Source organism: Rhamphochromis longiceps, linkage group LG9 (genome assembly GCF_057381845.1).
Source record: "Rhamphochromis longiceps isolate RC_006_pf linkage group LG9, R_longiceps_female_GT1.1, whole genome shotgun sequence".
NCBI classification, from domain to species: Eukaryota; Metazoa; Chordata; class Actinopteri; order Cichliformes; family Cichlidae; genus Rhamphochromis; species Rhamphochromis longiceps.
This window is the reverse complement of record NC_140565.1, coordinates 26,668,006-26,683,612: the sequence shown is the minus strand read 5'-3', so window position 1 is coordinate 26,683,612 and position 15,607 is coordinate 26,668,006. Positions and strand designations below refer to the sequence as shown.

At 39.9% G+C, this 15,607-nt stretch overlaps 1 protein-coding gene across 1 annotated transcript in view; it reads left to right on the top strand.

Annotated features, from left to right (window-relative positions):
* myo3a (myosin IIIA) overlaps nt 1-15,607 on the top strand; it is a 63,177-nt gene that overhangs the window by 44,873 nt on the left and 2,697 nt on the right. The window contains exons 27-32 of the mRNA XM_085419085.1: nt 32-155; nt 248-1,454; nt 1,547-1,697; nt 9,151-9,242; nt 10,759-10,799; nt 14,834-15,145. Of these exons, the coding sequence (XP_085275211.1) occupies nt 32-155; nt 248-1,454; nt 1,547-1,697; nt 9,151-9,242; nt 10,759-10,799; nt 14,834-15,145 (1,927 nt within the window). The remainder of the gene's footprint in view (nt 1-31; nt 156-247; nt 1,455-1,546; nt 1,698-9,150; nt 9,243-10,758; nt 10,800-14,833; nt 15,146-15,607) is intronic.

Below are 15,607 nucleotides of genomic sequence, written 5' to 3'. Positions count from 1 at the left end.
TGGCTTACCCTTATTCCATTTTCTTCTTCAGTTTGCCGAGGCTATCTCGCAAAAAAGAGGTACAAAGAGATGGTAGATGAGAAGAATAAAGCGGCAACCAAGATTCAGGCTCGCTACAGAGGGCATAAAGAAAGGAAGAGCTTTAAAAGAAAGCTGTAAGAGAGATGGAAGCTATGCACAAAGCAGCAGTGAAATGTCTTTTTTTCTTTTCTTCTTTTTAACATAAATGTGTCTATTTTGCTTCCAGGGAAGCCAGAGAGAAAGAGAAAGCAGAGACTGCTTCGAAAGAAAATGAGGAACAGATAGCAAAACCAGAAAATGATGCAGAGAACGAGGAGGAGGAAACTAAAGCTGCAGTGGTTCTTCAAAGCAACTATAGGGGCTACAAAGAGAGAAAAAAGTTTAAGGAGAGAAAAAAGACGATGGCTGGAGCAGAGCTGGAATTGCCAAATGCAACAGCGGAAGAGGGACAGGAAAAAGATGTCCAAGAGTTGGCTAACAAAGAAGGAGTAGTTGAAAAGTCAGCTGATAAACAAGAGGAGAATGAGGAAGATGAAGAAAGTACTTATGAAGCAGAGGAGAATGATGACAGTGATAATACTCAGGTGCCAGAAGATGAGCACACAGAAGTGGCAGAGGAAGCAGTGATTCAGGATGCTGAGCCTAAAAAAGAAGAGCAGGAGGATGGTGGACAGAAAAAAACTGCAGGTGAGGAAGCTGCTGATTTAGAAGAGGAAACCAAGGCGGCCACTGTTCTCCAGAGTAACTTCAGGGGCTACAAAGAGCGGAAGAAACTAGAGGAAGAAGGCAAAATCCCAGCTAAGAAACAGAAAGCAAAAAGTCCTGCAGGGGACGAAGTGCTGGAAAAGGAACCAGGTAGTGACGAGGCAGAAAAAGAAGCCTCGACAACAGCTGAAAATGCAGATGAGACCAAAGCGGCTGTAGTGCTTCAGAGCAATTTCAGAGGCCACAAGGAGCGCAAACGACTCGAAGAGGAGGGAAAGCTCCCCAAGAAAAGGCAGAAGGAGAAAGATGTTCCATCAGAGCCTCCAAAGGAGGAAGAGACAGAGGAATCTCTTCCAGAACCCCAGGAGAACACTTCTAGTGAGAACCGAGAAGGGCTGGATGAAGAGAAAGCAGCTACTGTCATCCAGAGTAACTTCCGAGGCCACCGGGACCGAAAGAAAATGAAAGCTGAGAGGGAAGCGCAATTGAAAGCTAAGGAGGAATCTGGGACTCCCACTGATGCAGAACAGGAGGAGGCTGTGGACATCACTGATGTGGTAATTGAACGTAAAGATGAGACAGACGTTGAAAACCAAAGACTGGAGGAAGAACACGCTGCAGTGAAGATCCAGAGTAACTTCAGAGGGTACAAGGACAGGAAGAACCTGAAGGCCAACAAGGAAGCTGCACAGAAAGAGACAAGAAGGCTGGAGAGCTTCTCCAGACAGGTTATAGCCTCAAACAGATTTTATTGAAAACTCACTATCTTGTCATTTTCTTTCCAGTCTTATATCCTTTTTCCTTCTAATCTCTCCAACAGATCGCAAAGACGTCTGAGGACTTTCTGACTCTGCAGCAGAAGCTGAATGAGATCATCCAGGCCCATCAATCAGACCCTGAGAACAATGGCATGTTGTTTGTGAGAGGAAACGCAATCAATGGTAGCTTCACTCCCCAGTGTCGCCATTCAAGTAAGATAAGTGAGGTTGGCTAGGTGAAAAACAGATTATAAAGCAATAAAAACAATTCATAATGCTGTCATGGATTGACCCAAAGTTAATTTGAAGTTCTGGTTCAGCTTTTGATGCACTGGACCTTTAGATAATTAAGAAAGACAGTCTGTCCATTCTCACTGTCTTCTCGGCTTCTCTAGTCTTTTTCAGTCTGCTGAACTGAAGATAATGGATATGGTGCCCAACTGCGCTCAGAACCATTGACCGAAAATTGTCAAATGCGACTGAGCTATTAGGTCTATTCAAACTGACTGAAAACAACAATCTGGGTCAGGAGTGGGTGCTCATTTTGAAGGATAATAAATTCCAGCTATTTTCTCCCTGTTCTTTAATTTTGATCGATAAAAAACAAAACAAAAAAAACAAGGAGATTGCAATTTTATTGCTGACTTCTGGTAGATGACCATGTTACTGATTAGGGATGCACCGATACCACTTTTTTGGAAAATGAGTACGAGTATGAGTACTTGCATTTCAGTACTCGCCGATACCGATACCGAGTACCGTATTTCCCGGACTACAAAGCGCACCTGAATATTAGCCGCACAAGCTAAAATCAGGGGAAAATCCTGTTTTGTACATACATTAGCCGCACCTGACTAAAGGCCGCAGGTGTTTCAATGTTGACTCATCATATGTAAGAGAATATGCACAAAGGGAATTGTCAGGAAAGAGATGGCTGTTTGGAGACACACCCCTTTTATTAATATTTTGAAAAACAAGTTATGGGTACATATTTGCACATGTAGTACATAACAGTAACCTACAGCACACCAGAACAATAGATTCAGCCTACCTTTTAGGCTCAGGTGCAGTGACACAGCTTTAACAAGAAGAAAAGTCAGTCATTCACCATCTTTCTCTTCTTCCTGCGCTCTAAAACCACCAAAGTCCTCTTCTCCAGTGTCGGATACGAACAGGCTCAGGATGGCTTCGTCATCCACTCTCCGCTTCTCTCCTTCGTTGTCACTTTCAAAACCAAAGAAATCCTCGTTGTCAGAGTCGAACACCCTCAGAAGGGCCGTGGCGGTGTCCTCCTCTCCATCATGCAGCAGTCCAGCCCTTAGAAATCCGTTGGTGATCGTGGATGTTTTCACACTTTTCCACGCTGTCAGAATCCACCGGTGGAGTTGGGCATAACTTGCTTTTCGCAAGTTTATCGCCGCTCATCATCCACGCCTCCCGCTGAACGCGTAGCGCTACTTTGAAGTTTGTTTTTCGCGCTACTTCGTACGGCACTACGTTGCCTGGCGGACGGACACGTGACCAACATACCACTCTTGAACCCCGATCCTTCCGCCAGGCAACGTAGTGCCGTACAACAGCAGAACAAACAAAACAAATCCTCTTACGATATGACAACAATCATGGACAATCCATAGAAAAGCCGCACCTGACTAAAAGCCGCAGGGTTCAAAGCTGGTGCAAAAAGTAGCGGCTTATAGCCCGACAATTACGGTACTTACTCATTGACAAATGCCAGCCATTTGACTTTCTGGTAGTAATAAGGGAAATGTATTTCATGTATTTCATGTATTATATATATTGCATACATTTGTATTTGTGTATTTTAGTTACAAATAGACCCAGGACACGCTGGAGAGATTATATCTCTCGGCTGGCCTGGGAACGCCTTGGTATTCCCCCGGATAAGCTGGAGGAGGTGGCTGGGGAGAGGGAGGTCTGGGCCTCTTTGCTTAGGCTGCTGCCCCCGCGACCCGGCCCCGGATAAAGCGGATGAAGATGGATGGATGGATGGATGGATGGATAGTTACAAATATATAATATTTCAGATGTAAAATAATCTTACATTTAGTACTGTAGTTTATCATTGAATACCTATAGCACACAGACTACCTTGGGTCAAGTATGGTGGAGATGAAGTACAGTGGGTTGGTCTCGACGTCACTGAAGCGCTTTTTGACAGCTGCCTGTAAGGTTGCTTTCATTGTCTTGACACCGTGGTCCTCGTCTGTTTCTCTGTTTAGAAGTCTCACTAGCACAGTCACAGCTGGGATGACATCAGAGGCTAGTGCGTCGTAGCTGCTCACCTTTTTAGTTAGTTCCTCAAAGGGGGCGAGGATGGCAACAGTTGTCTCCATAAGAGCCCATTGGTGAGCGATGAGATAGTCAGGGAGTTCATGCTCGGACACATACACCTCCAGCACTCGCTTTTGCTCAATGAGGGACTGGAGCATGTAATACGTGCTGTTCCAGCGCGTCTGTACGTCCTGCTGCAGTCTCTTTATTGGCTGGTTGAGCTGTCCCTGAATGTCCTCGAGGCGGGAGTAGGTTAAGGCGGAATGTTTAAAATGCCCAACTATTTTCCGTCCCACTGCTATAGCATCAGCTATGCTCCTCTGTGCTAATAAGCGTGGGTAAACTCTTTGTACTTGTTGTTGTGTTGGGATTTTAGGTGCTTGATTAAATTACTTGTGTTAAATGCGCTACCTTTTGAGCCTCCTCTGGACAATTTCGCTGAGCAAAATTTGCAGTCCGCCTTTGTTTTCGTGTCTTCATTCACTTTGAAATAGTTCCACACGTCTCGCCTCGCCTTCTCCCAGCTCTGAACTGCAGCCGGGGCCTGGGGGCGGGCACTTGGCGCTTGTGATTAACCCCTTACATGCCGCTCAAACATAGACAGGTCTCAGACCGTGGTATCGGTCCCCGGTATCGGGGGACTTTTAACGAGTACGAGTACTTTAGAAAATGTGGTATCGAGGCCGATACCAGATACCGGTATCGGTGCATCCCTATTACTGATGGACAGTATCTTCTTTCTGTGTCCTGCAGCTCTATTAGATTAGGAAACCTGAGAAGGTCAAGTGCCAAACAGGAAGCATTTCTCTTCTTCATGTGTCATCAAAGATAACATTTGATTTGCATGGGTGATATCTGTAATTGCTTTTGGGGTGGTCAATGAAGAGAGGCAGCAATTTGAAAAGTTCACTTTGCAAAAATAAAGATGACAGCTGTCATCTTTAGAGTCTTTTGAGTTTTATTACAAGGGCATTGCATTTGCAGTACCTTTTTAATCTTGTGTGATAGCCTTGTAATACTCTGTTTGTAAATTCAGTTTTAACTTTTTTAGTAGTCAACATTTTGAATAATCACTTTTGTTTTGGAAGTTGTAACAGTACACCAGGGTACCTTCAGTAAGACTAGCATTTAACTTTCACCTGTCACCAGAAAAGCCCACATTTTAATTAATTTTGTATTATGAATACATATTCATTCTTTGACTAGTACCCTAAAGAGTAATATGAAAGCAGTAATCTAAAGGGAGAAGACAAAACCAAAAGCCAGCCACAAAAGGATACTGCCCACAGACAAATGAATAACGTAAAGCCTTTGAGTTTCAGACTGTATGCTTTGAATGTACTGAATGATCTTGCATTTCTTTGATTTCAAATAGTTTTTTAATTTCGCAGAAGAGTGTTTTATTTTTTTCCTTCAGTTTGTCACTAACTTAATCCCTTTGACCAAGTGTTTACATTATTTTATGGTGTTTCTGTCCCAGAGGTGTGGACTCGAGTCACATGACTTGGACTCGAGTCAGACTCGAGTCATTAATTTTATGACTTTAGACTTGACTTGAAAAAATGTTCTAAGACTTGTGACTTGACTTGGACTTTTACACCAATGACTTGGGACTTGAATTGGACTTGAACCGGTTTACTTGAAAAGACTTGATATTTTACCCCAAATATAAAATTTAACATGCATATTATATAGAGATTGAAAATGTGACGTCATTCACGGGTAGAACCGCAAAGGATTCTGGGAACTCGTGGCAAGCGGTACTAGCGCACGCAGACTTTCAATTAAAATCAGTTATACAGCGATAAAAAGAAACACAAAAATGTCAAGAAGCTGTTGTATCATTAACTGCAATAGCCGGTCGCATGACAGCCACGGGAAGCCGACGGGTAAAGAGATCGGTTGTTATCGGATTACGTCGTTGAAGAGAAATTGTTCTAGCCATGTTTCCGAAGTAACAAAGACGCGACGGGTGGCCTGGATTGCAGCCATTCAAAGATCAAATATAACGTCCCAGAACACTCCAGCTCACAGGTTAGTCTGCTCCAAGCATTTACACGAAGGTCAGTGTTTTTTAGTAGTTAATACGTCATTTTCATAACATAATTGGTGATATAGGTTACAAGCAAGTCTGGCGCTGAACAGAAATGGTCGCGCTATGCTCCTTTGTTTATTGTGCATAAATAGTGAATTGTCCTGACACAATATTGCGTTTCGCTTCTGTTATTATGGTACATTGACAAAAACATATACTTTTATTCACAGGATAAAACAGGTTTTTTGTATCACTAATTGCCCAGTACGATTACAGCATACAGTATTATTGTCACTGCTACATTTCTGTGATGGGTACCAGAAATTATTTCCACTACTAATTAATTACCGTTGAGCTCAAAGGTCCTATTAATAAACGGTTAAGGAATGTGTATTTATGACGACAATTTGTGAGACCGGTAAACTTATGATACGTACGATGGTCTTTCGTTCTACACGGTGCATTTCAAGGTCCTGTACCCATCCGTCGTAAACTGTACCTGGGCTTGTTGCAGTGACCTGAAGTTACTAAACTTCATGAGTGTATGCACTCACTCCAAGAACCGTATGATTATAAATATGCATATAAATATGCTAAGATGAGATAGCTGACTTCATCTAACTAGCAAATGTTGTCCAGGCTACGTTGGTGATACAGTTTTTTTTAAATGTGTATGATATTTTTGTCATGCGATTTTAAAGCTGGTCCTACAAGCGCATCCAAGAATAACATGCAGCTTATCTCAGAACTGTCGGTGAAAATTATTCTTGGAGCTAGGTTTAATTGAGCTGCATTTTAAAGAGGTGCAATTTCACAATTTGTGTATATTTTCTAAGTTCACTATTTTGTCATGTGTTGAGAAAAACACAGATTTTAAAATTACATGGTCTAATATTTACATTTAGCATATAACTGCAACATTATTTTTTCGTTTTGTTTTTTTTAAAGACTCGAAAGGACTTGAAATTCAAAGTTTCAGACTTGTGACTTGACTCGGACTTTTACACCAGTGACTTGAGACTCGACTCTGACTTGCCTGACATTACTTGAGACTTGACTTGAGACTTGAGGATAAAGACTTAAGACTTACTTGAGACTTGCAAAACAATGACTTGGTCCCACCTCTGTTCTGTCCTGAACATAATACTTTTTTATCCTTAACCATGCTATATTTAATATAAAAAAGATATAGTAAGTAAGTCTTAAAGCCTTACCACAAAGAGAAAACTAGCTAACTCAGTTGATAACCTGGTACTAATCAATTGCACTGGGTTATATCCTCATTGGTCTTTCCAAGTAATTTTTCTTCTTTGTGACATGAATTCGTGAAGGTGCAGAATACATTTCTCAGATATTTGGTCCACGTTGACACTACACAGTTGCTGATTTGTTGGCTACACATCCCACTTCTGCTATTTACATAAGCAAGCAGCTAAAAAGAAGTACCTAATATAATGGCCAGTGAGAGTGTGTTAACTAGAGAGCATTTAATGACTCTTACTCAGTTTATTTTCTTTCAGAAAGAGCCCGAATAGATGTTTTTGTTTCCAGTCTGTATGCTAGGCTAAGCTAACTTGCGGCAGTGTACAGATCTGCAGACAAAAGAGTGGTATCACAGAGTGAGCTACACAGATAACAGTCTTCCTTTAATCCAGGCATGTTTGCCCTTTACAGACTCTTCTCCAGCACAGTGCATTGCCTGAGGTAAAGCAGAATGAATTATCAGTGTTATTTCCAGGGGCTAGTGCAACTCCTATGAAATTATCCTTTTCAGCTTCACAAAGTCATTTCTCCATTGACGGCGCTAATCTGTCCTCATGAATTTCACTGACATAATAAATCAAAATCATTTGCAATACACACACACACACAGAGAGAGAGAGAGAGACAGAGACAGAGACAGAGAGAGAGAGAGAGCAGAGGAATCCCAGTCACATTGTTCTTCAGGAAAGGTCATCAGATTTTAATCATGTTTTGCGAGTTAGCATTTCCAACAATTATGGCAAGAAGTAATAAGTAGGTACGTAAAATTGGCTTTAGTTGTTTGCAATTCAGAATGACCTTTGGATGGAGTTGTTCAATAATGTTACAAACTTTTTACCTTCTTCACCTGAGAGCTTCTGTACATGATGGATTGTTTTTTTCCCGTATGTGAACAGCGATTAATAATGAGCATCAAACAAAGGTCACTGTAATATATTTATAATTGCAATAACATAGATGAGGGTTGTTGATACAGTACATCATGTATGACAAACATGATAGATTGCAGTACAGCCGCTGCAAGGTGGGAGATGTCAGGCATGAAAGCTGCCCACCCAATCACTGCATGTTCAAATACCGTACTCGGAATTAAACGTGGATCATTACGAAGTTATCAAACACTGCACTTCCACAAGTGCCTTAGAAAATATACACTAAAAAATATTCCTGAGCCTCATAAAAATGACACAATAATCTTGAGTAAGATATAACTGAAATATATAACATCAAATGTTTATACCTGTATCATTAATCTGGACTGCACTGGTGGTTCTTGCTTTGAATCTAGTCATCTTTCATTTCACGACTTCTCTCTAAAGTCATCTGTCAAAAGTTAAAAATAAATAAATAAATAAATAAATAAATAAATATATATATATATATATATATATATATATATATATATATATATATATATATATATATATATATATATATATATATATATATATATATATATATCATAATGTAAAAACGCATTATGTGCATGTTATATGTTCAGTTTTCTACTCTAATTTATTTGGCATCTTGCAGGAGAAAAATATTATGAATTGCTGAGGCTAACCTCCAGATGTAGAAATCCATCAGAGAGTAGAAATACCTCCCTCCTCTCCAATTGACCATAATGCTAACATAAATCCTTATATATTTCCAGAAATCTGCATTTTACAGCAGCACTCTTTGTTATTAAAGGCTGCAGAAACTTCGTATTCTGTGAAAAGTAGGAAGTAAAAAGATGGAAATACAAACTGATTTGAAGGCAGCAATTTCTGGCCAGTCGTCTCTGTCTCAACATCCCCCATCTCATCTGCCATGTTTGCTCTTTAAGAAGGGAAGAAAATGCCCCAAAATACTTCAGCTAAGAGTACTTTTGTGAAATAAGAGGCTGCAGCAGTGGTGGGCATGCCATGAAAACCAACTGACACTTAAAAAAATGCAAACTGATCATGTGTTGAAGACATTTTGAGAGTTTATCAGGAAATAAAGTTGTGCATTTTTGTCAGCCTCATTTTGCCCAATTATCATCAGCAAAACCAGTGCCGGATGCATTAAACTGTCTGTGTTACTTTTCAGCTGACAAAAGATTGTCGAGAACCCCCCGCAGGAACCAGCAGCCAAAGACCCTGAATACACCAGAGGACTCCACCTATTACAACCTGATTCATGTAAGTCTAAGAGAAGGCGACGAACGATTTCAGATATTTTCTACAACAAAGCTTTGCCGTCAGCTGCAACTGTAACCGCCTTCCCAGCATCTAGCTTTAATAATGCACTATTGATTGTCAAATTTTACCCTGTAGTAGAGCTCTTTACCACACACCGTATGTTGCCAAGGTGAGAAATATCAGACTATTATGAAGCTGTCTGGAAAAGTATTTTTGTCAATGGAGTGATTTTCTTCAGAAGTTTCCCTTTTGTACTAAAAGTAGTCCCTTTTTATTCAGTGTTTATTGTTAGAAATCTTTTAATCATTTTGGTGCACAATAGCACCTGATTGCTGTTTACTGTTCTGTTTATTCTGTAGTGTAGTAAACACTGCAGATACAATCTATCTAGTCGATAATTAGACTGACGATCTCTTTAGACATTTAGGCATTCAACACTCAAAGCAGCAGAGTTTTACTAAATCGATTACTGTGCTTTCACATTTGCTCAAGTAGTTTTAAAACAGAAGAATTCCGTTAAACTTTAGTGGAATTAATATTTAAACAATATTTCATTTTGCATTGTTGAAAATATGAGAGAACAGCCACTAACATGGTGGTGCATCCCATTAAAAAGAGACATGTCACAGAAAACCTATGGCTAAGGGGAAAAAAATCCACTCGCTGGACCCTTTATTAGCTGCTATGAGGTTGGACCCTCTTTTACCTTCAGAATAACCAAAATTCTTCATAGCAAAACTAACTACTGAGTTTAAATGAGGCTTAGTTGGTACTACAAGGCCCAAAGTGTGCCAAGAAAATGTACAGTGACACCATTAAACTATGGTGGATGGAGAGATGTTTTCATGTTGTTTACACCCAGATTTGACTCTGCCATCTGAATAATTCATTAGAAATCATTAGACCAGAAAATGTTTTTTCTTCTGCTGCTGTAGCCCATGTTCTTCAAGTTTCAACATGTTGTGCTTTAAGAGATGCTCTTCTGCATACCTTGATTGCAGCAAATGGGTATTTGAGTTACTGTTGCCTGCTTGATAGTTGTGTGGGAAAATCCCAGCAGATCAGCAGTTTCTGAAATAATCAGACCAGTCTGCCACATTCAAAGTCACTTAAATTACTTTCTTCACCATTCCGATGATCAGTATGGACTTCAGCAGGTTGTGTCTATATGGTGCAATCAAATTGGCTGATTAGATACTTGCATTAATGTGCAGTTTGGCTAGTGGGGGTCTTTTATCTGACGTTTCTCACTGAGTGACTGAAATGCCTCTCATAGACATCAGTGACCATCATGCTTCAGTTTAACGCATTATTTCCAAATTGTTGTGTTTTTCTCTAGATTAGTTGATTGTGATTAGTGGTAATGCTCTCCTATAAGATGATATGTCACCATCTTATACAACAAGATATGTCATCTAGAAACCATGAATATAGAGTGTTTGTGGGTAAATCCATCCAGATATTACTGTTGGCTGTTTGACATTTAATAATCAGTTCTCCATCTCTCTTCATTCAGCGGTCTGTCCAAGATGATAAACGCAAACCCAGGAAAGAGGGGTAAGTGTCCCACTCTTATTTTAACAACCTATTAGCTACTGTTTTATGAGGTTGGCATGCTGCCTCCTTGCTTGCTACTCCTGGGCCATAGTAACAACTACAGCCTGGTGTCAACATAGGGACAGTGCAAGGGCATAGGGTCCAAACTTAATGATCCACAGTGATACACACATCCACAGTTAAATTAATTGCCCTCATCTTTTACCTCTTTACATTGGCTGAATATCATATTCTTAGAGAAATGTAACGTAAGGAATCCCAAATTGGTGGTTTGGTATCATTTATAGGAGTTGTTCTGTGGGTTTCTGCATTATGTGACATGTTTCGAATATACTGGTAAATGTTTTCAGCATTTTTGTTAAAGAAAAGAAAATGAAACCAGAAAGTATCTGTGGATGTGTGCAGTCATGCATATGTATGTGCCGTACAGGCCACAAGGTGAGCATCCCGCACAGAGTGAGGGGTTGAAGATAGACCGATAGCGCTGGCTGAACAAGCAGGGGCCTGGGTACTTTATCACAGCAGTCTGAGGAGACACAGACATGCACACACACACACTGAGCCCCCTTGATGTGGACACACACAATACAACACAGTGCTAGACATCAAGGGTAATAATTTGTTAGCAAATAAATAAAGTCAGCGATGGACAGGCGCAGTTTACATGCATCATTAAGGATGAGAAGGTCAGCAGGAACAATAGTGTCTCTGGCTGAAGCTGACAGCAATTGGGCTTGGGAAATGGGAAAACGTGGGTGGTAGGGATAGAAAGCTGGAGAGTATACTGATGTGATGATAGTAAATGAGAGTGAATACATGAGAAATGGGGAGGGAAAGTGTGATTGCATAGCACAGATATCTATATTTTAGTACCACTATCAGAACTCTGAAATCTACAAGTTGGTTGGTTATTCAGCCTATTTCAAGCTTATGAAACCTTATAGGCTTCTCACCACACTGCATTTCAAAAATATGTCTGTAATCGTTGTGCATTCAGTGCATAATTAATTCTGTCATATTATTTGGGACATTTCAAACAAGTCTGCAGCTATAGGTTAATGTATGCTTGTGGCTAATGATATATTGCTACTTTAAGCTAAATACTAAAATGTTGATCTCTGGTAATATTTGCTTAGAGCATTAAAAAGGCCTGTAACCCTATTTTTTTTAAAAAGTTGTTATCTAAGTTATTAGAACTCAGGACATTTAGATTTGCCTGTTTCTTGTTGGTATGAAATAGTCTTCCATCTGCTTTTTTCCCCAAGGGGTGATAACATTTTACATTTTACACCACATCTTCCTGAAGCAAACGTCCCTTTTTTCCAGGACTACACTAACATATGACACACTGCGGTTGGATTTCTTGCCAGAAATAAACCAAGGATCTTTTGTATAAATGGCAAATGTGTTAACCACTACACCACAGACAACTCATAAAAAGCTAACTGTGAGCTAACCTTTTGTGTTCTAAAATGAGGCCAGATTTAGACATTAGCTATTTCTTACCTCATTAGCTTTACTTCTCAGTGTAAGAGAATGTTTACAAAAAAAGCCACCATGTTAATTTTGGTCTGAAATTAGATACCCCACAAGTTGCATTCATCTTGCTCATCAAGCATACAATGCTGGGAAGTCATCCAAAAATGCTTCCGTGTGCATATCAAGGTACTTCACTTGAATCAAATGAATCATTTGTCTAAAACAATTTCACTTTCAGTCTGGAGTGATATATGGCTGTTGCTGTCCCTAAAGCCATGCATGGCTACATAAATCAGTAATGACAACAGTAATTAAAAGTAATCTCTGAAATGTGGTAATACATGTATGTACTTCATGTCTATGTAAATTATATGAGTAAAATCGAGTGTAGAAAGGCAGAAATATAAAGTCAACCTTCCCAAAAATTAAAGAAAAAATAGTTTTTAGTCTACCCAGAAGAATTCAAAAGATCCCAGACAAGCCCCCCTTTTTTGTTCTGACCCAGCTTATAAGCCACTTCTTTATTTTGGATTAAGGGCCTTGTAAAATGGCAGAATAGCCACCTAGCTTTAAAAAAAAAAGAAAAGAAAGTTTGCTCAGTCACTCCTCAAAGCTTCTCTCACCTTATCAAAGAAACTCAAATGTTTAGTCAACCCAGAAGAATCCAGAAGATCCCGGACGAGCCCCCATTTATTTTCTGACCTGGCTCATTAGCCAGTACAAAAAATGAAGAGTGATTTCAGAGCTTTAGATTACTGAACAATCAAAGTTAAAAATTGAGATGATGCAGTATAAAACAACAGTGAAGACTATATGCTGTACTTTACCAATAGTGGCAGGCCTAAGCCGACCCCCAACCCAGGTATACCTTTATCTGGTATGCCTGAATAAGACTCATGCACTGCCACTCCAAGGTCAATAAGGGGTTCAGAAGGGCTTGTTAAATGTGCCATATCTGGTTAGTTCAATGTGGCAGGTGCCTTGAGATATTCAGTCAATTTATGTTGTCGTGTTAGTAATGTTTGAGTTGTATATGGCATAAAAAAAGAAAAATCAGTGGATGTTGTAGGGAATGGCAGTACTTCAGCTAGTTAAAACACGACCAGCTATAACCTGAAGTCTTTGTCACAGAGCCATCTTAACAAACAAACTGAACATCTGCATTCCTCTGTGAATTATCTAGTGCTACAAAAACTTAAAAAAAATTAAAAGCTCTTATATAATAGATCTAAATCTTGTGCTAGCCATTGTCATTGTGGTTTTTCTTTGTCCGTGCTGTGTCAATCACATAATTGAGCTAATAGTTTAGAGGACAGGAGAGGTAATTATAATCAAGGAGAAAGAATGTATTTCAGCTTTAGAATAGCACATTTATTGTAATTCATCAGTGGGATAATTGTGTGCCAACCCCGCCTCCAAAAGTACAGTGATAAGTTCAGGTCAAGCTTCAAACACATCACAATGTAAGAATGAGATCAGTGTACTGGTAGTACTGACTATATATTCTGATAGTGGTTGTTACCTTATGTTAACAATGTGTGAGACATATTGATCTGCACATTGAAACTGTCCTTTTCACACTTCTGTTCAAATGGAGGTCAAAGTGACGGCTGAGAGAAGGGCTGCACAGTGCAGATGGACAGTTTACACAGTCTGGTGAGCAGATACCTGGATGATGAGGACTTGATAATTATCCTCTTCTCAATAAGATTTGTCTTCTTTCTGCTGCTCAGTTAATTTTATAGTCACTGCTATCACAGAGACAAATTTTAAAGATGTGAAATCAGCTGGTGAATTAACTTGGGGAAAATATTTTTCTCCTTTTCTACAATAAAGAAATAGTTATATTGATGCCAGCATTTAGTGGCTTCTAAAAGAAAAAAAATCACAAAAAGCAGAAGATCATGAGTATCTCAAAGACCTGCTTATAGACGAAGAAAGTTAGAAAAAACAACAGCTCTGCATGTGAGCAGAATAGCTAAACCCTCGGTTTATGAGGGGCAACCAGTCAAAGGAAAGTTAGCCTAAAGGGGAGTGGCCTTAAAGGAGATGTTTTGACTTGTTTTAGACAGGAAGCAAAGAGCTTCACAACAGTCAAGTATAAGAAAAACAAGTATTATTTTTGAAGTCTGATTCATGCAGAGCAGCTTCAGTCGAGTCAAAATTAAAAATTTGAGTATGAAATGAGCACATATGGTCCCCTTTAAAGAGTTGCTGAGGTAGCTGCATTGAAGTCCATATAGCCAACCTGCGCCTGCTCCTAATTTTAAAATAAAAACTTGAATAGAGTTTTATCTGACCTTAAACAAATGACTTTATAATCAGATTTGAACGTAAAGTAAGAAAAACATAACGAGAGGAAAAGCACTTAACTTCAATCAAAATCTACTATTGAGGTTATTGTGTTTATGAGAAATGCGTTGTATTGATTTTTACAGCATTCGTGTCTGGTTTCAGTCACACCTGTGCTCTATTTGCATCCGGAGAACCTGTTTAAAGACTGTTTGATGACACTCTAATGTCTGTCTGACCCCGTCCTCTTATTTTTGCTGTAGCTCAGGGAAACTGTTGGATGTGGATGACCACTACTACCCAGCCCTCTCTACCAGCCGTTCTGAACCCTCCATGTCCAAAGAGAACACATCATCCATGCCTGAGAGGAAGCAATCTATAGGGAGGAGGCAGTCAATGGAAAGGAGGCGGTCCGTAGAGAGGAAGCAGTCCATGGACAGGAGACGATCTATGGATAGAAGGCAGTTTGGGGACAGGAGGCAGTCTGTAGAGCAGAGACTGACTGCTCCCAGTCGACAGATCCGAGAGAGGGCCGCCACTGAACCGGAGCGTCCCAAATCTGCCAAAGAAAACAGGTGTGTCATTTATGTCCTCTTCATAGTGTCTCTGGCAATAAGTACATGTCCTATAAAGTGTCCCTGTATTTTTGTGAAACTGTGCATGACTGCATTAATTACTTGTTTCTGCTTTAACACTGAACCAACCCCATTCAAAGCACCTGAGAGATAACTGCACGATCTGATATCCTCGTGTTGGTATTGTTCCCAGATCATCATACTAAATGTTGTTCCAGGATCAACATTGCAAGTGACCAATCAGAATGTTGTGACGTCATACTTTTGCGACTTCGGGAAAAACCGGCGTAAAACAAAAAACTGTACTTAAGCTGGGAGAAACCGCCTCTGTCCGCCGATCAACGGACCCTAACCCTAACCGTAACCCTTTAATAAACAGTAAGCAGAATTGATATTGTCCTTGCAACATTGGAATTTCATAAATGCACGAATGGCTTGGCGCGCAAAAGAATAACGTCACAA